The sequence below is a fragment of the Herpailurus yagouaroundi genome, unplaced genomic scaffold, assembly GCF_014898765.1.
Source record: "Herpailurus yagouaroundi ecotype Mexico unplaced genomic scaffold, PumYag 100, whole genome shotgun sequence".
Taxonomy (NCBI): Eukaryota; Metazoa; Chordata; class Mammalia; order Carnivora; family Felidae; genus Herpailurus; species Herpailurus yagouaroundi.
In genome coordinates, this window is record NW_024412391.1 from 22684256 (window position 1) to 22706544 (window position 22289).

At 38.0% G+C, this 22289-nt stretch overlaps 1 protein-coding gene and 1 non-coding gene across 18 annotated transcripts in view; one reads left to right on the forward strand and one right to left on the reverse strand.

Annotated features, from left to right (window-relative positions):
• CADPS2 (calcium dependent secretion activator 2) overlaps positions 1-22289 on the forward strand; it is a 555001-nt gene that overhangs the window by 278554 nt on the left and 254158 nt on the right. For all 17 annotated transcript variants that reach the window (XM_040472104.1, XM_040472105.1, XM_040472110.1 and 14 more), the window contains one exon: positions 2577-2688. In XM_040472104.1, coding sequence (XP_040328038.1) covers positions 2577-2688 — 112 coding nt within the window. The remainder of the gene's footprint in view (positions 1-2576; positions 2689-22289) is intronic.
• Positions 666-767, reverse strand: LOC121028997 (U6 spliceosomal RNA). The gene has a single exon (XR_005789525.1). It is a non-coding gene; the product is annotated as a U6 spliceosomal RNA (small nuclear RNA).

Below are 22289 nucleotides of genomic sequence, written 5' to 3' on the forward strand. Positions count from 1 at the left end.
GCATGGAGTCTGCTTGGGATATTTATTGTCTGTCTGTCTGTCTCTCTGTCTTTCCTTCCCTCCCTCTCTCCTCCTCTCTCTCTTTCTCTCTCTCTCTTCCTTTGCCCCTCCCCCACTGTCAAAGTAACATTAAAAAAATAGAAAAATTTAATTTGTACATATATGAAATAGGAAACTCAAAGTGACCAAAGCAGGCAGCTTTTAGATCTCTTAGACAAACAATAAATTTGTGAAGAACTGAAGTCAAAAGAAGTTTGGGCTTTGGAGATAGTAAGTTAGTAAAGAAGTAATGAGGTTTGTTCATGTAATTTCCTTGGCCCTAAATTTCCTGTCTCTGGTAATAAGGATGTCTTCTGCCTTCCTGTTTGGGGGGTAGGGGAGGGTACCTTTCATGTAGGAGATTTATTTCCTGCTTTTAGGGGGACAAAGGAAGAGTCTTAGTTTCCTTGTTGCACCTCCTGTTTCTTCAGTAACTTTAATTCAAGGTAATATGCCAACATGGCGTATATTGGAGTGGCCTGTCCTGAACCCCATCAATGAAGAGTTGTTGAAGATCTCTGTTTATGAAGGATCTGAGGTACAAGGCAATTTTGTGGAGGTTCATGGGATCATGAGTGAGCACAGTTCTTTACATATGCATTGTGGTTTGTCTTACTCTAGCAGTGGAAATGGCAGTGCATTTCCTGTGGTGTATCATCCTTGCAAAGGGGCCATGCTGTTCTTCTCTGTATCATTCCAGTTTCGGTATGTGTGCTGCCCAAGAGAGCGTGCATTTTCCTTCATGTAAAGTGGCAGAGAGATGGGAGTCAGAGATGTAATTCACAGTCTCCCAGTGATGGTTAATGTGGTCATCAGTACTTTTCGCTTTGGAGAATTGCAGTAGATGGGGGGTTACATACCATCATAGAAAACAGTGTAAGCACTTGCAAAGGCTTTTGACATTAGAGGGAAGAAAATAACAAAGGCATTTTTATGAAGAGAATTAGTTTAAAAGATGAGCAGATTCTATGTAAAACTGTTAGGCTGTGTCTACATGGTTACTACAGATCTTTGATTTCACTTGTAAGGAAATGTCTCAAAGGGTTTAGTTTCCCAAATTGAACCCATGACACGAAGTAAAGGCTAGTATGTCGTGGGAATTTACTCTAGAGTTGTCATCTGGATAGCCTTGACTATTCAAGTCTTAAGATCCTACGCACTAAATTGAGAATTTTTCTCTACTCCCTTATTTTGGTTCTGAATCTGTTTTTACTTTTAGTTTTATTTATTTAGCTCTACTTTATCTCAGACCATCTTAATTCTATGAAACGGCAAAAAAGATTCTTTGCTAACCCCTTTCTAGAAGTCTAAAATAAAAATTAAGCTGCTTTTCCATTCTAACTGAATGTCTCTTTTCCCTCTGACATACGACTTTAATTTCAGGAGGACAAATTATAGCTACATACTAGTTTCTTCGGCCACTGAAATGGCCTCTGCTTTACTGTACACATATTACAGTGTTATCACTGTTGTGGTAGGGAAGGAAGACATCAGTTATTCAGTTTTTATCAGACTTCCTCCATTTTTTTTTATTTCCCAAGCTTTCTGAATATGGTTTATAAAATAAAGTTTAGATAATGCCTTGAAAATGGTAAATTCATTTTTTTAAAATAAGAGGAGAAAATTAATATTTTTAACATGGTGATTTCTTTGTAGCAGGAATCCTTATTGTGTTAAATCTCACTTTAGTGTGTTTTTCTCAATGGCATTTTCTTGATGCTGTGCTGCATTTCATGCCTGTGATCCTAGCGTTATGAGAAACAGTGATAAGATTTTTTAATATCAGGTGTATGCCAGTTGAGTTTGTAAGCACACTAGGATGAACTGGTGTGTGGTAAAGCTGAGATGCTATTAATTAAAAGATAAGCCAAGAAAAATGTTATTTTGTTATGATGATTTGAAAAGCCAGATGTCGACAGACTTACTGCATTCCTAGGAGAGTGTATTGGGAAATTAACTGTAAAATACTCCTATTTTTATAGTGCTTATTTATTTCCTTTTGACAGGAGCTTTTAAAAATCATAAAGTAATAGATGTGAGATAATTACCTCCACTTTTTAAAGTACAAAATATCTAGTAAAGACTTCCCAAGAAGTTATGGGATAAAGTTTTTAGCATGCCAAAAATAGTTTTCTGTGAAACTACCTCTAATATAAAGAAACTTTTAGCAATATCCTCCAGGCATCTGTAAAAATTGGGTTATAATTTGTATTTGAATTAATAAAATAGTAGAGTTTAGTAGCTCCGTATATAATGCTTTACCTTAACCTAAATTCTTATTGCACACTCTGTTATATACTCTAATGTGCTAACTTTTGGAACAGCTTTGGAATTATTATAAGCTGATAAGCTATAAAACTTACTGTTATTTTTCCTCCTTGACTCTGCCATCTGTCAGAAACAAAAGCAAAGCTAAAAATCTCATTGAGCACAAAAGATTCTGCATTGCTTAATGGGCCTTCTAAGGAGATACATCTGTCGGGGAAAAAAAAAATTAATGCTGCATTTTAAAGAAAATCTTTGTTCCTTAATTGCAGATGGGGAACTCAAGGTGATTTCACCACCACCCATCCTCGGCCTGTGGTCAAAGTAAAACTCTTCACGGAAAGCACTGGGGTCCTGGCCCTTGAAGATAAAGAACTGGGAAGGGTGAGTTGTGGTCAGTCCTGTGTGCTTGAGGTCACACAATTGTTACTTTGTGTGCTTTACAGTTAAGGTGGACCAATATGTAGTGTGTGAACTTACTGTTGAAAACCTAAATAAAATAACTTACTTGTAATTTTCCATTGTCCCGGATTAATAGCTCTAATCTATTAAAGGCAACTGTCAATAACATAGAAAATACTGTGATAGGCTTTGGGTATATAAAGGTTGTATGTAAGATCATAGTCAGGGACCCGTTTTGCTTACACATGCATTGGTCATTGGGTGTTTATGGCACAGGGCAACTTGTTCTTTTGGGTGAAAGGTAATTGTCATTTAAACATTTCCGTCTATGGGTTGAAAGAAGCATCTTGATATTTAAAGTCCATCTGTTCAGGTTCATTATGATTAGACTAATTATAGAATATCTAAAGGTATTTCTGTCTCAATCTCTCGTGTTTTCCCTGTGAGTAGGTCTTTTTCACGTATCTTTTAACTCTGGATTTTTTTTTTTCCTGTACTCACTTCATACCTAGAATATATTTATCCGCAATTCCAGGGTCTTTCCACTATACTCAGCTCTTGCTGGCAGTGCATTAAAATGAGGGTGGATTTGTGATCTTAACACCTCTCTGTGTGAAAGATTATCTGCAGTCCCATTTATAAAGTACATGTGCTACAATGAGTAGGCTATAAAGTTACCTTCTCTAATGTGGATCTCTCTTACCCAGACCTGAAGACTGAACTCATAGGTATTTTCAGAGATTAAAGCCTTCAGAAATCTTACCTGAAAATTTCTGGTAATGATGGACAGACAGCTTATGTGATGGTGGATGTTGAAGGATACTAGGATCATTGGGTATATTGAAAATTTTTTTCCCCAAAGTTGGGCTTTTGATTCATTTCAAATCTGTATCCTCTTGTGTCTCCTTTACCTGATTAGAGTTTCCCATTTCTAGGGATTTTGTGAATCTCTACCCACACTCCAGAAATTGAGAATCTATATTCATATTCCAGGTTTCCTCTTCTGTTTCCTTGTTAGGTGTATTTGTTAAGACCTAAGAGCTAGGCCGTACCATTCATTCATTCATGTGCTTACATATTTGTGCGCTTAACTCATTCAGCAAAGGTACATGTACAGGTAGCATAATCTTATAGAAGACCTTTGGAGACTCCGTATGATCCGATGGATTTATAAATCAGGTTTTTCATTTAAACTATTATTAATTTTACCCTATTTCCTTATGACTATTTTCCACACTCAAATAGCAGCCATTTTAAGTCTAATGCTATAAGGTAATTCTTTAGATATTATTTATTTATTTATTTATTTATTTATTTAATAATAAAAAAGTATTATTGGAGTTATTTTTTTTCAATATATGAAATTTATTGTCAAATTGGTTTCCATACAACACCCAGTGCTCATCCCAGCAGGTGCCCTCCTAAGCAGGTTTTAAATTGGGTATGGAAGTGATATGCTTCCCAGTTATTAGTATATCTGAGAAAGGCCTCATGCTCCTTTGCCCTCTTCATACAAGACAGGTTTTCTTTCCATACAAGGGTTTCTCAACCTCAGCACTATTGATATTTTGAGCAGGAAAGTGCTTTGTTGTTAGAATCCTTTCTGTACACTTTATATTTAGCAGCATCCCTGGCCTCTGGTCAGATGCCAGTACTGCACCCAGCCTTAAGTCAAGATGGTCAAAAATGTGTCCAGACATTGCACCCTGGGAGGTGTGCAAAATCACCCTTAAGGATCCATTAAGGATCCATTGAACTACCCTAATGATCTGAGTAGGTTCCATGATTATAAATATCATTTATGTGGCAATAACTTCCAAGTTAAAATTTTTCTTTCTCGGAGCTTCAGATTTGTATATCCAATCCACATACTTAGTATTTCTAAGTTGCATTTAACAGTTATCTCGAACTAGGTATTTCTGAAATAGAACTTATGATTAGCAACCCCCATAAAGTTTCCCATAGAGGTAGTTTTTAAGTCCGTGACATGACATATACTTTGTTTCTCCTTCCATCACCTTAATACTCCATCTATTTGCAAGTTCTGGCAGCTTTCCCTAAATTTATTCTGAATACGTCCACATCTTAATTTCTCCTCTACCCTAATTCAGGACACCATCCTTCCTTGCTGCTAATAGTCTCCTTACTACTTTCCCATTTATCATGTTGTCCCCTCTGATCTAGCTTTCACACCTCAGCCACTATGATCTATTTAAAATTCTAAACAAATCACATCATTCTGCCCTAAAAATCTTCGAGTATCTTCTCATTTATTTGGAACAAAAATCAGACTCCTCGGGGAGCCTGGGTGTCTCGGTCAGTTAAGTGTCCGACTTTGACTCAGGTCATGATCTCACAGCTCATGGGTTCGAGCCCCACATAGGGCTCTGTGCTGACAGTGCAGAGCCTGGAGCTTGCTCCAGATTCTGTGTCTCCCTCTCTCTCTGCCCCTCCCCTGCTCTCGCTCTCTCTCAAAAATAAGCATAAAAAATTTTTATTAAAAATCAGAGTCCTCATCATGGTGTAGCATGTCCAAGAATGGTTCTCAAGATGGGACCCCGGATCAGCGATATCAGCACCTGGAAGAGTTAGAAATGCAGATTCTCAGGCCTTGCACTAGATCTGCTGGACCAAAAACTCTGAAGGTGGTGTGCCGCAGTGTTTTAACCGGGCCTCCTGGTAATTTCAAGACACCCCAACGTTGAAGAACCCTGATCTACATGAACTGACCTTTAAGTCTCCTGTTAGAGCCATCTTGCTTACTGTCCTCTTTCCTTCAGACTTGGTTTTCTTCCTTTCCTCAAACATATCCGATTCATTTCTGCTTTAAACTTGGGGTCTTCAGATGTATTGTAGTCTGAGTCCATGTACATACGCATGCACGATTAGAAGAAACTGGCGGTGATCAGGGCACCTGGGTGGCTCAGTCGGTTGAGTGTCCGACTCGATTTCAGCTCAGGTCACGATCCCAGGGTTGATGGATCAAGCCCCATGTTGGGATTGTGTGCTGAGTGTGGAGCCTGCATAAGATTCTTCCTCGCCCTTGCCCCATCTCCCCATCACACTCTCTCTTACTCTCTAAAATAATAATAATAAAAAAAACTGGTGATCATCTCTGGCTGGTAGAGCTACTAGTAATGTTTGCTGGTATAGCTATCTACTTTTATATTGGGAAGCAGAAACAGTTGGGTTTTTTCTTTATTTTTTTTTTTTTTTAATTTGAAGGAAAAAGCCTTACATGATCTGACATTTACAGTGTAAATTTTTACAAATCGATACCTGGAGATCCTAGTTTTAAAGTGAAGTTTTCTAATTAAAATTTTGTGTAGCAAAATTGGGTTGAATTTAAAGATGAGCAGCACAGTCCCTAAAATAGATAGATACCACAAGGAGACCCCACCACTGTACAGTTGGTAAAATGGCTAACGTACAAGAAAGCTGACAATAACAAGTGCTGACAAGGATATAAAACAACAAACTTGATCTCTGCTGGGTAGAAATGCAAAATTGTACAGCTTTGGGAATGCAATTTGCCAGTGTTTTTGTTTTTGTTTTTAAGTGAAATCTAGACATGCCATATTACCCAGAGGTTGCCCTCTTAGGTATTTACCTGAGGTTTATTACTTAGTATCTGTACGTGAATGTTGATAACAGCTTTATTCCTAGTCACTAAAAACTGGAAGCATTAACATGTCTTTCAATGGAGGAACTGATTCATAAACTGTGGGACATCCATAAAATGAAATGCTATTCAGTGGTAAAAAGAAACTATTAATTCATGCAACAACATAGATGAAACTTGAATGCAAGAGAACGAAATCAGACTCTTTGCCGCATTTAATCCTCTTTGAGGATGGTAGTCTCATCCCATGTTGAGACAGAAAGTGAGAATCTGATTAAGACCTCTCAGCAAGTGCAAGAGTCAGTATTTGAACTTGGGTTTTCTGATCCCAAAGCCTATATTCTAAATCATTAAACAGTACACCTGATAAGATGAGGAAATTTGGCAGTATTTTACAAATCTTGGTATGAATATGGGCCCATTTAATTTCATGGCTTAAGGCAGGAACCAAATGTTATTTAAGCTAATGCTATTTTATGCATTTCATAATATTTTATGCCATAATTTGCATCTTCCTACAGTAATCTCTGGAGGCACTTTCTTTTTACGTTTATTTGTTTTGATAGGGAGGAAGGGAGAGAGAATCCCAAACTTGCTGCATGCTGTCAGCATGGAACCCTCTGTGGGGCTCGATGTCACAAATCATGAGATTGTGACCTGAGTCAAAATCAAGAGTCAGAAGCTTAACTGAGCCACCCAGATGTTCCTCTCTGGCTGCACTCTTCTATGTCATAGTGCCACTCAACTGTCTGTGCACATAAAGAACCCCTAGGAAGTGCATGAAAAGACTCAGGCTATAGGCCCACACTCATCTTTTGGTTGGTTGGGGGTGAGTCCAGGAAGGAGCATTTTAAGCACCTCTCAGGAACTAACAGTGTGCACATAGGGTTGAGAAGCACTGGTACAAATAGTGTCACTAAGCAGCCGGAGTTGAGAACTGGTAACGCCCAGGGATAAGAGAAAATCTTCTCTAGCATATAGTTTTGTAAAATGATAGCTCAAATTTAAGTAGGCATTGGCCAGTTGAAGGTTATGTTCTTTGGAAAGTACTTGGCATGCAGATTTCGTTTGGAGATGGCAGGTGCAAATACTTATTTATAGAAATGGAGGTGGCATATGGAGATTTTTCATCTGAATTGGTGGCCAACCCTCTACCAGGTGCCTTAGGAAATACCTGGAGACAGAACAGGGAATTTTTCATATTATGGGCTTGTTCTAGCAAGGAAACAGTTGACCAATCAAGCACCCAAAAGTATACGAATCACTGTGTTTGTACCCCTAAAACTAATGTCACATTATGTGTCAGCTCTGCCTAAATTAAAAAAAAATTAAGATGATTTTGTCCCCAAAACTTTACAGGCAAGGCTTACTTAACATAGCCGTATAAAAATCCAAATTGCTTCCAGGACATCTATTTGTGGACAACGGAGTTTCCATTGAGCCTTTCAGAATTAATTTTTGTACTCCTTGGTAACTTTTTAACTTGCTGAATGGTGTTTTTTAGTACAAAATGAATATTTGAAGTTTCCACCCAAGTAACTTTTTAGTTTTAGGAGTGTTTCTGTCAAAGCATTCTAACCGTTAGAAAAAGAGCCTAGTTAGTGTCTGTTCAAGCGCTGAGTTCACGGTCTTGATAGCACATCCATCGGTATCCACAGAAGGATGCTCGTTTTTCCCCCATGAGGATAGAGACTCCCACAAATCAGAGAAGCTATTTTCCTTTCCAGGGGAGCCAGAACATCTTCTAATTTGATTAAATATTTTAAGATAGCAAAAGACTAACAGTCTGATTATCTCTTAGATATACATTTTTAGAGTAGTTATATTTTTGAAATTAAGGTTTCATTTTATGTATTTCCCTCACTTTTTCTATTTGACTATCTGCTTGTATTTAACATTTCTCAACATGGAGATGTTCGTACCCAATAAATTCAAAGTGACAGTCACGTTTGTTTTACAAATACAAATACTATAAGGAAATAGCAGCTGGTGGTTAATTTCATATACATTTTAAATATTAAGATAAATTAGAATTGCTGAAATGATTACTCCATTACATTGAACTATTATCTTTCAAGCAGCTTGTAATGTCTTAATGTAGCAAGTAAAAATTAGCTTATATATTTGCCTTTTTTGTCGTTTCTTCTGTTTGCTTTATGAAGCATCAAAGGAGATCTGTCTCAAGAGTGATCAGAATATGCACAATTTTTATTTGTTTTTGAAACTTGACAAGAGAAATAAGCAATTGAGTGGTATGTTAACCCGTCTGTCGTCTTGGGAGGTAAAGAAATAGTTGTCTTAGGAGCTCTAATTAACTGATCAGTCTAATATTCTTTTTCTTGCCTCTCGTTTTTCTGGCGTATATCCTCTTCACTTTTTCTCATTTGTGTGGCTTTGATTGAATTCTGTAAGTTTTTCGTTAATGCTAAACTTTCAGCAGCCACGTTAATTATTAATGCCAAACTTAGCATATTTAATTGGATATCCCATATATAACTGGTTAGAACTCATAGACTTAACAATTTTTTTAATGTTTATTCATTTTTGAGACAGAGAAAGAAAGAGTGTGAGCGGAGAAGGGGCAGAAAGCAAGAGGGAGACAGAATCCTTAGCAGCTCCAGGCTCTGAGCTGTCAGCACAGAGCCTGACAGGGGCTCGAACCCACAGACCATGAGATCGTGACCTGAGCTGAAGTCAGCCACTTAACCAACTGAGCCACCCAGGTGCCCTTAGAGCTCATAGACTTTAAACATTTGTCTAATTGCCTGCTTTATACCCAGTCATCATAGAACTTTGATTTCAACATACACAGTAAGAAGTTAGGAGTAGACTACAGATGTTTTAAATAACTATCCTAATTTTTCAAAAATAAATATACAGTTAAATTCATAAAAAACGTTTTAGGCCTTTCCTTCACTCAAACCGTCAAAATTTATATTTGGACCAAAAAAAGGTTTCCAGCATTATGTGAATTTGATTCATCTGCATATGAATCAAGCATTAGAGAAGCTGCTAGCAAAATCATAATACGTATTTTTCTTCACTTTGAAAGCGAAACTTAATATCCAGTTTTATTGAAATTGCCAGCACTGGATGCCTGCTGCTGCGGCCGGCGAATTAATATCATATACTGCAAAATGGAACGGAGACTCATTTGCATTTCATATGCCTAATTGAACTCACCCTATACTGTGGACTTTAATTTTTGTAGTTTTAGCAAGCACTGTAGCTTCTCTGAAACTAAAATTCGCAGAAAAGGTCTCATCCTCCTTTAGTCATTTCATATAGCCATCCCTCCCAGGACTCTGCTGTCCTGTCTCAGGATCCATGCCAGTGACAAGCTGGACCACGGACAGGTGGAAGGCCATGGATGATTCATAGATGGTGCAAATTTTTTCTAACTGTCTTTTTCTAACTGCAGTTAATTATGTCTGCTCATTAATCACATGCCGTGAAGAGTTAGAGAAGACTTACCATTCAGAGTCTGACTTTGAAGGAAAAGCGCCTTTGATAACATGCATCAGTTGTTAGTGACTCTGCCTCAGACCTTCTCTAGGGAGTTGGCTGAAATCTTCTCTGTAGAGGTAAAGGAAAGCATATTCTTACCTACTCACATTCAAGTGGGTGAACAGGTTTAAATAGGCATCCTCTATGGTGGGTCCATGTGGGTGATTATGTTAGCAGAAGTTGGTGTTTCAGTTTTCCCATAGTAATAAAGGTCTGCCTCTCCCCCAGACAGAATATTAGAAACCATACACACTGTACTTATCTCTTATTTCTAAGAAGTATGGTGTTATTTCCTCATGGTTTTAATTTTCTTTACCAACTAATACTGATCATGTTGAACATTTTTTTTCATGCTTGTCTTCCACACATCTTCTTGGTATATACATTCATCTTCTTGACCCATACATCTTCTTTGATGAATCTGTTCAAATAGTTTCCCCAGTTTTTAATTGGGCTGTTTATTGTTCTTGAGTTTGGAAAGACTATAATAAGTTGTTTATAGCTCCTTTATCAGATATATTTGTAAATATTCTCCCAGTCTTTAGTTTGTCTTTGTATTCTGCTCATGGTGTATTTAAAAGAGCAGGAGTTTTTAATTTTGATGAATGAAATTCAGTTTGTGAATTTGTTTTTATGGCTTGTGCTTTTGGTACTATATCTAAGAAATTTTTGCCTAGCGCAAGGTCAGAATTCTCCTCTGAAAGTTTTTTTAGTTTTAGATTTTTATGTTTAGATCTTTGATCCATTCCAAGTTAATTTTTATATCTACAGCGATGTATAGGTCAAAGTTCACTTTTTTGTTATATGAATATCTGGTTCTAGTACCATTTGTTTATTAGAGAGTGCGTGTGCAAGGGGGGAGAGGGGCAGAGAGAGAGAGAGAGAGCATCTCATGCAGGCTCCACGCTCAGTGTGGAGTTCGATACGAGGCTTGATTCCATGACTGGGATCATGACCTAAGCTGAAATCAGGAGTCAAACGCTCAACTGACCGAGTCACCCAGGTGCCCCTTTAGCACCATTTATTGAAAAGACTTTCTTCAGTGGTTTTTCTTAGCACTTTTGTTGAAAATCAATTGTATATGTATCTGTGGGTCTATTTGTGGACTCTCTAGTCTGTTCCGTTGGTCTGTTTTCCTGTCTTAATGCCACTAGTGTACTGCTCTGATTACTTTAGCTTTCTCATAAGTGTGTCATAGCAAGTACTGATAGTTCTTCAACTTTGTTCTTTTTGTTTTTGATTTCCCCAGTTTTGTCTGTTGTAATATAGTTCTTTGCCCTATGAATTTTAAAATCAAGTTGTAGCTTTCTATAAGAAGACACTCAGTGTTATTTTGACTACGATTTCATTGAATCTGTAGGTCAATTTTGGAATTGATCGATAGTATTGGGTCTTTCGACCCATGGATACGGTGATATATCTCTTTCTTTAGGTCTTGCATCATTCCTCATAGCAAGGTCTTAGAGTTTTCAGTGTACAGGTCTTGCATTTCTTTTGTCTGATCTGTCACTTGACTATTTCATATTTTTGATGCTATTCTAAATGGCATTGTTTAATTTTTTAAACTAGGTATTACTAGTATATTGAAATACAGATGACTTTTCTATACTGATCTTCTATCCTGCAGTGTTACTCAACTCACTAGTTGCAGTAACATTTCGTAGATTGTTTCTCCATAGACAATATTGTCTAAAAATATAGTTTTTCCTTTCCAATCTAGTTTTTGTTGCCTTATGGTACTTACTAGAACCTAAATTACAGTGTTAAATACAAGTGGTGAAAACGGACTTCCTTGTCTTCTTCTCAGTTTTAGGGGGTAAGCATCTAGTCTTTAAACATTAAGTATAATATTAGCTGTACTTTTTTTTTTTTTTTTTGGTAGATCCCCTTCATCAGATTGATAAAGTTCCTTCTAATATTTATTTGGGCTCTGATCTTTATTATTTCTTTTATTTACCTTGGGTTTAATTTATACTTTTTCTATTTATTAAAAGCTGAAGGCATTGATATGAGAAAAATCTTTTTTCTAAAATAGACATTTAGGGGTGCCTGGGTGGCGCAGTCGGTTAAGCGTCCGACTTCAGCCAGGTCACGATCTCGCGGTCCGTGAGTTCGAGCCCCGCGTCAGGCTCTGGGCTGATGGCTCAGAGCCTGGAGCCTGTTTCCGATTCTGTGTCTCCCTCTCTCTCTGCCCCTCCCCCGTTCATGCTCTGTCTCTCTCTGTCCCAAATAAATAAAACGTTGAAAAAAAAATTTTTTTTAAATAAATAAAATAAAATAAAATAGACGTTTAGTGCTATAAATACACATTCCCTAATTATTGCGTTCATAGCATCCCACAAATTCTTACTTTTTTTCATTTTCGTTCTTTTGAAAATACTAGGTTTTATTTTGATTTCTTCCTTTGACCATAGGTTATTAAGCATGTGCTATTTAGTTTCCATATATATTAGAGTTTTTCAGAGTTTTGTTGTTGATTTCTAATTGAAGTCTATTAATTAGAGAATATACTTCTAGAACTTTGATCCTTTTAAAATTTACTAAGGCTTAGTTTATCACCCACAACCTGTTGGATTTCCATGTGCATTTGTAAAGACTGTATTCTTCCATTGTCTAATAGGGTGTTTCATAGAAGTCAGATAGTTCAGGTTACTCAGATCTTTCATATACTTACTGATTTTCTGTTTACTTTTTTTTAAAACAATTTCTGACAGATTGATACTAATCTCTATTATTCTGGATCTGTCATTTTTTGTTTCTTCTATCTTGAAGATCTGTTCAAAAATATTAAGGATCTGTATATATTTTTAAATTAACTGACTGCTTTGGCATTATGAAATGACCTTCCTTAGCCCTCATAATAAACTTCGCTTTAAAATTTCCTTTATCTTAGGGGTGCCTGGGTGGCTAAGTCAGTTAAGTATCTGATTCTTGATCTCAGCTCAGGGTTATGAGTTCAAGCTCTACATTGGTCTCCATACTAGGCATGAAGCCTACTACTACTATTACTAATAATAATAATAAATAAAATCTACTTTATTTTAGCCACCCCAGGTTTTTTAAAACTAGTGTTAGCATATCATGTCTTTTTCCATCCTTTAATCTACTTCTTTACATTTAAAATATGTTTATTTAAGGCTCAGTGGAGCATGTGACTCTTGATCTTGGGATTGTGAGCTCGAGCCCCACATCAGGTGTAGAGATTACTTAAAAAAATAAAATATATTTAAGCAATGTATAACTGGGTCTTTTTTTTAGTCAATTTGGTAGTCTTTTAATCAGAGTATTTAAACTATATTTTATTACAATTTTTGATATGGTTAAGTTTAAATCTGTCATTTAGGTATTCTTTGTGTCTCATGTCCTTTATTCCCTTTTTTCTCTTTAAACTAACCAATTTTTTAACATATTTATTCACTTTTGAGAGAGCATGAGTGGGGCAGAGGGGGGGACAGAGGATCCGAAGGCAGGCTCTGAGCTGACAGCAGCAAGCCCGATGTAGGGCTCGCACTCCTGAACCGTGAGATCATGACCTGAACCAAAGTCGGATGCTCAACTGACTGAGCCACCCATGCGCCCCAACTAATTGTATATTCAGTGGTTCCATTTTTTATCAATAACTGTTATTCTAGGTGTTGCTTTAAATCATCACAGCCTAACTTCAAGTGATATTATAGCACTGAGTGTAGTGTAAGAACCTTACAATAGTGTATCTCCATTTCCTGTTGAAGGTGAGGCCAAGGACATACTGCCATTTCACCAACATCTAACAGTATTTAATCTATAATACATGTGCAGCTAATGTTGGGAAGATGAATGAACAAATGAATCTCTTGAACTTGGCCTGGTTCCGTTTTATTTCTCATATGCAAAATTATAGCAGACAGTAGAATGACTCCCTTTGAATGCCTGAGCTTCAAGTTATAAACAACAATTGCAGAATAATGTAAGGTTTGGATCCTATAAGAAGAGTGAGGTTCTAGTAGAGTCAGGCTCTCTCCTTATAATACATGGAATAAGCAAGTTGGAAGAGCCTCAGATCCATTGCTAACCTCTTCTTGTAGTTGCTGCATTAAGAAAAGAAGTTCCTATGCATCTTGCTGCTATCCATAACCACTTAGGAATATTCATCATCATGGTCTTTAGCACTGATGCCAAAAAGCTAAGTACTTTTGTTCCCTACTAGTTATTATCTGCAGTGTTTGAATCAAAAATAAATTCTTTAGGTAAAAGGTGCATGATTCAAATTGGGTCTTGAGCACCAGAAACTGAAAATTTAAAACCTGCTTCCAGAAGACATGGATTCTGGTATTGGCTTTGTCGTCGTAGCCATGGGGACAAGTGGACAGATCACTCAACCTCTCATTCTCTGCCCTAATCTGTATCTTCCACATACCTCCATCTTACCATATACTGAATGGGAATCAAATATATTTTAAGGATGCAGCTGAATCCAGGTTTAGACAGACTGTAATTTCCTCCTTCCCATCCTACTATCGTATATTCTGGATTAAGAAATAAAATTAACTTGGCTCTAAAAATCCTTACAGTATTTAATAACCACAGCGAGAACAAAGCTACATTAGTTATTATAACGTTTGTGAAATAATTAAGGGAATAATTTGTTGGATTAAGGAGGGGGAGGTAACATTGTAAGTGTCCATTGTTACCCTGAAGAAATTTTCTTGGGTATCCATTTAACTTCAGTGTCAAATTATTTACATAACCAGAGTAACGCCTATCCTTTAAGGGTGATGTGAGAATTAATTTAAATTTCACAAAGCACTTTGAGGCATTCAGTTGAAAGGTTCTTTATAAATGCCAGGCATTATTGCAACCAGCCTAGTAAAAAGAAACGGGATAAAGCTACTCATGCCGTGTCCTCTGACAGGAACTGTATTGGTTAGGGAAGTATAAAGGTTACCGCTATTCATAATTTATGGTTGAGGGCAATAGATCGAGAATAGTAATGACGCTTTTCTGTCCAGTTAAATCTTAAAAAACACAGATATAACAGTGATGGAATATATTGCTCTTCCAAGGAGAAGTATGAAATCGATACCTTACAAGCAATAAAAATGATATAGGAAGATGAATAAAGGCCAGTATCTTTAATCACGTCATAAAAATACAGTGACAGCCTTGACTGTCCCTCCTTCAAAATCTTCAAGAAAGACTTTGCAATGGAAGAAATGATTCTTGATCATGTGGGTGTATAGAATTTGAAATTTGCTAGAAATACATGCAGATGGTCTTCATTGTAGTAACCAAAATAGTCAGCCTCATTGTTAAGCACTTAAAAATGTATGTGATAAGTCAAAATTTTAACACACAAAAACTTTTCCAAAGATTTCATACAATCAGGATGCTTCAGGTATGTGAGAGATAATCACACACAAAAACCTCTCGTTAAAGTAATCAGACGAAGCTACTGATTGAAGTCTGTGTGTAAAAATATCTTTGAATCACACTTGGCAGACGAAATTTAAAAGGTAAATTTAGTGTTCTTTTAATCTCAGCATTTAGTGTTTTTATGATCAAATCTCAGCCTTTATTGTCTGTATTAGTTTCAATTGGGACTTTAACAAATTATTAAAAACACAAATTTATTGTGGAGGTCAGAAGTCCAAAATGAGTCTCAGTTAGCTAAAATCAAGATGTTGGAAGAGCTGTGTTTCTTTCCAGAGGATCTAAGGGAGAATGCAATTTATTTTTACTTTTTCAGTTTCTAGAGACTGCCTGTATTCTTGGCTCATGGCCCCTTCCAAACCAAAGCCATCAATGGCTAATTTGAATTTGAATGTTTCTCACATCACATGGCTCCAACACCCACTTTTCTGCTTTCCTCTTCTATCTAAGAACTCTTTTTTTAAAGTTTGTTTATTTTGAGAGCGAGCAAGTGAGCTAGTGGGGGAGGGGCAGAGAGAGGGAGACAGAGAATCCTAAGCAGGCTCCGTGCTGTCAGCACAAAGGCAGACCCAGGGCTCCAACCCACAAACCGTGAGATCTTGACCTGAGCCAAGACCAAGAGTCGGACGCTTAACCAGCTGAGCCACTGAAACACCCCTCGGAACTCTTGTAGTTGTGTGAGGCCCACCTGGATAACCTGGGTTATCTTCTGATTTTTTTTTTTTTTTAATTTTTTTTTTTTTTCAACGTTTATTTATTTTTGGGACAGAAAGACAGAGCATGAACGGGGGAGGAGCAGGAGCAGAGAGAGAGGGAGACACAGAATTGGAAACAGGCTCCAGGCTCTGAGCCATCAGCCCAGAGCCTGATGCGGGGCTCGAACTCACAGACCGCGAGATCGTGACCTGGCTGAAGTCGGACGCTTAACCGACTGCGCCACCCAGGCGCCCCTATCTTCTGATTTTAAGGTTGGCCAGTTAGCAATCTGCAATTCCATCTGCTACTTCAGTTCCCTTTTGCCTTAGAAGAGAGCATATTCACAGATTCTGGGGATTAGGTTGTAGGCGTCTTTGGGAAACTTACTCTACCTACCACAGTCCAGGAATGGAATAGGAGAGTTACTTAACTTTTTGCAGACTGGCAAGTAAACGGCATATAGATTCTGACATTGACTATGGTCATTTTCTGTTACCACGGTTGGCAGTACTTTAGTTGGCAAGGCTTTTTCTCTTTTCCCCTCAGTGAAGTATCCATTTTAGGCTTGTATTTTTGTTTTGGGTTTCTCTCTGCATGCATCCATCCAGTCAGCCACCCAAAATGCTTGGTGTAAGTATCTACCCCAGATTTGAAGCTAGGGGACCATGGTGAGGAAGAGTTTAATTGAAGATACTGACTTAAATTAACCTGTAAGGCGCTGATGAGCTACTTTACCACACCATAGCTTCTGCCTTCAGGGAGCAGAGTCTGCTGAATGCCTTCGAAGAAATTCTTCACATAATGGTTCATTATTAAGTCGGGATTTCAGAAAAGATTGAAGAATTTTGACACCTTGGTTTTTCTTTTCCGTACCCTTTTCCCAGCTCCCATCATGCAAATAATAAAGTTTTTCATCTCTGTCTTTTAACAATTAATGTCAGGGAAAAGTGTTTAATCAAGATGATAATATTTCTTGTACTGTTTTATTTATTGATTGATTTTTCGAAAAAGGCCTTATTTGAAAAGCACCATATAAAAGGAAGCAATTGTGTGGTTCCGTCAGGTCAGGTGCACATTTGGTAAGGGGTCGGGAGTTGGATCAGTTCCATATTGTAAATTCCAGGATTCTTTCCAACTTTAAAAATAAAGGGAACTGGATTTAGCCCACGGACAATAAGGTTGACAGAAGACTTAATGGTAATCTTTCAGTATACAAAAGAGCATTGTGTTAGTGAGAATGAGCAGGTGTTCTTTGTTTCAGCTAAGTAGGACAGGAAGCAGGGATATTAAATGGAAGGAAAAATAATTTAGACAAAGCAACCTCATGTGTATTAAAACACAGGAAAAGTGTTACTAAGAAGGATGTAGATTTCTCTCAGAAAAATCTTTCGATTTATCTTCTCCGTGCACTGAAAATACAGAGGCCCCCGATACTGGAGAAAACATATACTAGTTATTAACATGTGCTAAATAAAAATTGATTGAAATGAACTAAATTCAGTTATTCTTTCTCTCAAGGTTATAACTCTCAGGAAGGTACTTGAGAGGTTCACAAGGAATAGTGATTGTGAATCTTAGCTAATGTATAAAATCTCTGTCATTTGAAGGAGAAAGATAGAAAAATGTCAACTGAACCCAAAAATCAAGGTTTCTTATCAAGACAACTCTACATATCTGAGGAGATGTTCCCTTGTGCATGTCCTTAAAACAGCTGTGTCTCAAGGACATCTGATTGTCCACATAAAGGATTTTTTAGGGGGGGGGGCATGCAAAGGGAAAGAGAAGAGAAAGAATCCCAAGCAGTCGCCATGCCCAGCATGAGGTGGACACAGGGCCAATCCTACAATGGTGAGATCATGACCTGAGCCAAAATCAAGAGTCAGATGTTCAACTGACTGAGCCACCGAAGCTCCCCTCAGAAAAAGGATGTTTAATCACAATTGAAACATGATTCCAGCTAATAGCATTTTCACTGCCACCTTACTGTCTTTTAAAGGTGTATTTCCAAGGCCAGATCATCTCTTAGTTGAATGTTAGGATACCTCCCCACACATTGAGTTACATGACTGCATCTGGGATGCATACAGATGGATAGAGGGGTGTTAATTCTTTACTCCTGGATATACGATTTCCCTGGCTTAAAAGTATCTTCTAAATGCATGTTATGGGATAACCTTATAAACTCCTTAGCAAAACATCTCCTTTACAGACTATCCCTAGTCTTCCTTTCTGGTCTCATCTGTCAGCACAAGCTTCCCATTTCCTTACCGTCTTCATGCTTTCCGGCTTTATTCCCCCCACCTTGGCCAACGGTGCTTTTCTAGCCGAAGTGATCTTGCCTGACTTGCCCTGACATCACTTAGGTGTCAGGTGAGGTCTTTTTCTATTGCTCAAATAGATTTTTGTTCTTGAAACTATTGCAGTCTGGCCTCACATAACTTGCTGAGATCTTGAGTGATTTGTCTGTTAAACCAAGCAATACCCTTTCTGTTTTTCCTGTGCTTAACCTCTCAATTGTCATTTGACACTGACAGCTATTTCCTACTCCCTAAAACACTGTCCAGCTTAAATGCAGTGTATCACCTTCTGATTTTTTTGCATACTTGGCCCCTGGTCTCAATTCTGTAGTTGTCTTCCTAATTCTCAAAAGGTCTTCACAGAATTCTCCCTTACCTTTTGTTTTGTTTTTTTTTTTTTTAACAGTATTATTGACTATATTCCCCAAGCTGTACTTTTTATCTCTGTGACTTATTTTATAATTGGAAGTTTGTACCTCTTAATCTCCTTCAGTTATTTTGCTCATACCCCCATCTACCTCCCCTCAGCAACCACCAGTTTTCTGTATTTTAGAGTCTGCTTTTTTTTTGTTTCTCCGTTTTTAGTTTCCACATATAAGTGAAATCATATGGCATTTGTTCTAACTTATTTCACTTAATACCTTTTAAGTCCGTCCATGTTTCAAATGGGAACATCCTTTTTTATGGCTGCATAATATTCCATGCTTGTATTCCGTCTTCATCTATCAGCGGACACTTGAGTTGCTTGTTACTGTAAATAATGCAGCAAGAGATATAGGGGTATGTGTATCTTCTTGAATTCGTGTTTTTGTTTTGGCTTAGTTCCAACAGCCTCATGTCTTTGTCTTAGTTTCTTCCCCATGTCTTGCCTTGTAATTCTTAATGTGTTCTTTTAGACTCCCAAATGGAAGTAATCCCTCTATGCAGTCTGTCCTGATCCCTTCCAGAATTGCTGGTTGCACCCATCTTTGAGCTAGAATTGTACCAAGTATGTATCTCTATTTTACTTTAAGACTAAAATGCAATTATTGTGGTCATATGCTCTTTTTTCTTCCTGTCTGCTAACAGATATTTATAGGAAAGCAGTGAATTGTTTATCTGGCCCCAGGGCCTATCTATCCCTCTCTAGTTCTTCTAGATTTTTTCCCTTAGCTTTCACATTTTTAAGACCTTGTTGACATTGTTTAGAAGGCTTTAAGTGGATAGGTCACAGAGTTCAACTAATGTGGTATGTGCATAAATGTACATGACTTCGCTTTATTTATTTATTTTTTCTTTTAATTTTTTTTTCAACGTTTATTTATTTTTGGGACAGAGAGAGACAGAGCATGAATGGGGGAGGGGCAGAGAGAGAGGGAGACACAGAATCGGAAACAGGCTCCAGGTTCTGGGCCATCAGCCCAGAGCCCGACGCGGGGCTCGAACTCACGGACCGTGAGATCGTGACCTGGCTGAAGTCGGACGCTTAACCGACTGCGCCACCCAGGCGCCCCATGACTTCGCTTTAACTAAGGTATTTTAATTAGGAAAGCAATGTAGAGATGTCAGCTTGTACAAATATGTTAGAACAGAGATCCTATGAACTCCTATTACTCTAAACATTATGTGTATGTGTATATTTACACTTCATTCTTAAGTTTTTTCTTCCTGTGTATTAAATTTGACAGAATTTTAAACAAAGTGTAAAACAAATTGTGTTTTTCATTTACACCTCAGCAAACATGGCAAGTAACTTTGACATTTTATTATAAAGAAGATACATTGGCTTTATATTTAAGGTAAGGAATCATAAAATGTGTGTGCCATGCTAAGTGACAAGACATTTCAAGTGTTGGTGACAAAAATAAACTAGAAGAAGCAGGAATGTGTATAGAAAGGTTCAGAGAAATGGATGGCAAAGAATAGTTTGCTTAATAGAAGAAGCTAACTATTTTGTACATAGCTATAGTTTAATTTAGATGTGAACCTGGAATATAGCAGAATCCTTAATAAATCTTTATATCTGTTAAATATTTTAATTGTACCAAATCCTTTTTTTTAATAATTTAACTTTATTTTTTAATTTTTTTAATGTTTATTTTTGAGAGAGAGGGAGGGAGGTGGAAGAGCAGAGAAAGAGGGAGACACAGAATCCAAAGCAGGCTCCAGGCTCTGAGCTGTCAGCACAGAGCCTGATGTGGGGCTTGAACTTGTGAACTGTGAGATCATGATCTGAGCTGAAGTCAGGTGCTTAACCGACTGAGCCACCTAGGCACCCCAAGTTTGTTTTTTTGAGAGAGGTCTGAGATGGGGAGGGGCAGGGAGGGAAGAAGGGAGGGAGAGAATTCAAAGCAGGCTCCAAGGTGTCAGCACAGAGCCTGACCTGAGGCTCAAACCCAGGAAACCGTGAGAACATGACCTGAGCCAAAGTCAGATGCTTAACCGTGAGGCACCCAGGTGCTCCTGTACCGGGTCATTTTCAAGTAGAACTGCTTATCTTAAGAATTGTAAGTGCTTACCTGTGAAAGAAGATATGAAGCAAAACTTTGTTAATGTTTTACTTAGGATTCTATGAAATGCTGTCACAAACATTTCACTTGTTCCAAACAGTAACGCCTGTAGAACACTTAACTGTGGGCGTTACCGATAGATGGGGGGTAGATGTCCTCCACCTGGTGATTCAGGGCTCCGGTTTCTCTCATTTTATGGCTCTCATTTCCTAGAGCAGTGGCATCTCTGGATTTGGCTAGCAGATGAGTAAAGAGGGATGGATCTTAATTTTTCCCCAAAGTGATACTGACCACTTCTCTTCATATTCCATTAGCTAGAACTTTCATATGTCCCTACTGCGATGTAAGAGGAGCTCAAAAACATAGCCTCTGGCTGACTAGCTGCATCCGGCAGCAGCTCTACGCTAGTAAAGCACAAATCCTGGTAAACAGATGATCAGCTGTAGTTCGCCCCTATAGCCAAAGAGAACGATTGTGTTACCCTGCCTCCTACATACAGAACACATTCACTTCAACTCAAGGGCATCACCCCAAAGTCTCTTCTGGTCCGGCTTCTCCATCAGTCCCAGCTGTGGCTCTTTGCAGCCTGGTGACCTATGAATTCAAGTTCATGTTTAACTACCTCCACCTCCCCTCCCCACCTTGCCCTAGCACAAATCCAGTCTACAGCGGTGGAACAGGAACAGGAGAACTACACGTGTCCCATCTGAAAAAAGGTAAAGTAGAAAATGCATAGTAATATCTGTCCGTCGACAGTACTGAGATCCTGTCCTGGCAGGCACTGTGAAGATACCCTGTCCTGGCAGTGTTTAGGATCTCTTGACTAGACCCTCGTTATGCATCTGAAAAAGAACTCCTTTGTCCCTTACTCTCCTTGGCCCTTGGAGCTCTACACATTGGGAGCTGCCTCTTGTCTGTCAACATCCTTGGCAACATCACGTAGAGGAGTGTGACCACTTCATGCTTGTGCAGTTTGGGAACCTGGAAACGATTTTACAGCCATTGTGAAGACTAAGTTCAGGGTTTATTCACCAGTACAGTCCCTTTAGAAACAACAGATAGCATAGGTATGGATCTCCATTGGTTACACATGTCAGTGTTTCTTCCTGACCAACAATTTCAGGTATTTCAAAAGGAGGAAATGTAACACAAGGAATTGGCTTCAAATGTGATAGAACAGAGCCACCAAAGAAATGACAGTGAGTAAACCTAGAGACTGACAAAATGAGAAACCTTTGCACATCTTAGGGATAGAAGGGCAATAGGAGAAAGTGATATGATCAGATATTATCCGATATTCTATCATCAGATCTTAGCTCCAATAACAAGAAACTGTAAACCCCGTGAGGGATCTGAGTCATCCATATTCTTTTACCTTTTCGTGTCCCCATATAATGAGCCCTCAAATGTTTACTTAAGTAGTAAATCCTTCCACTGATATCACTTAGAAATACTCACTAGGAATCTAAAATGTGGCAAAAATGATGGTATTCAACAGTGAGATGATCCTTACTTTGTGGATCAGATGCAGTTAGTTGTTTCGGGACCTTATTTGATAACTGT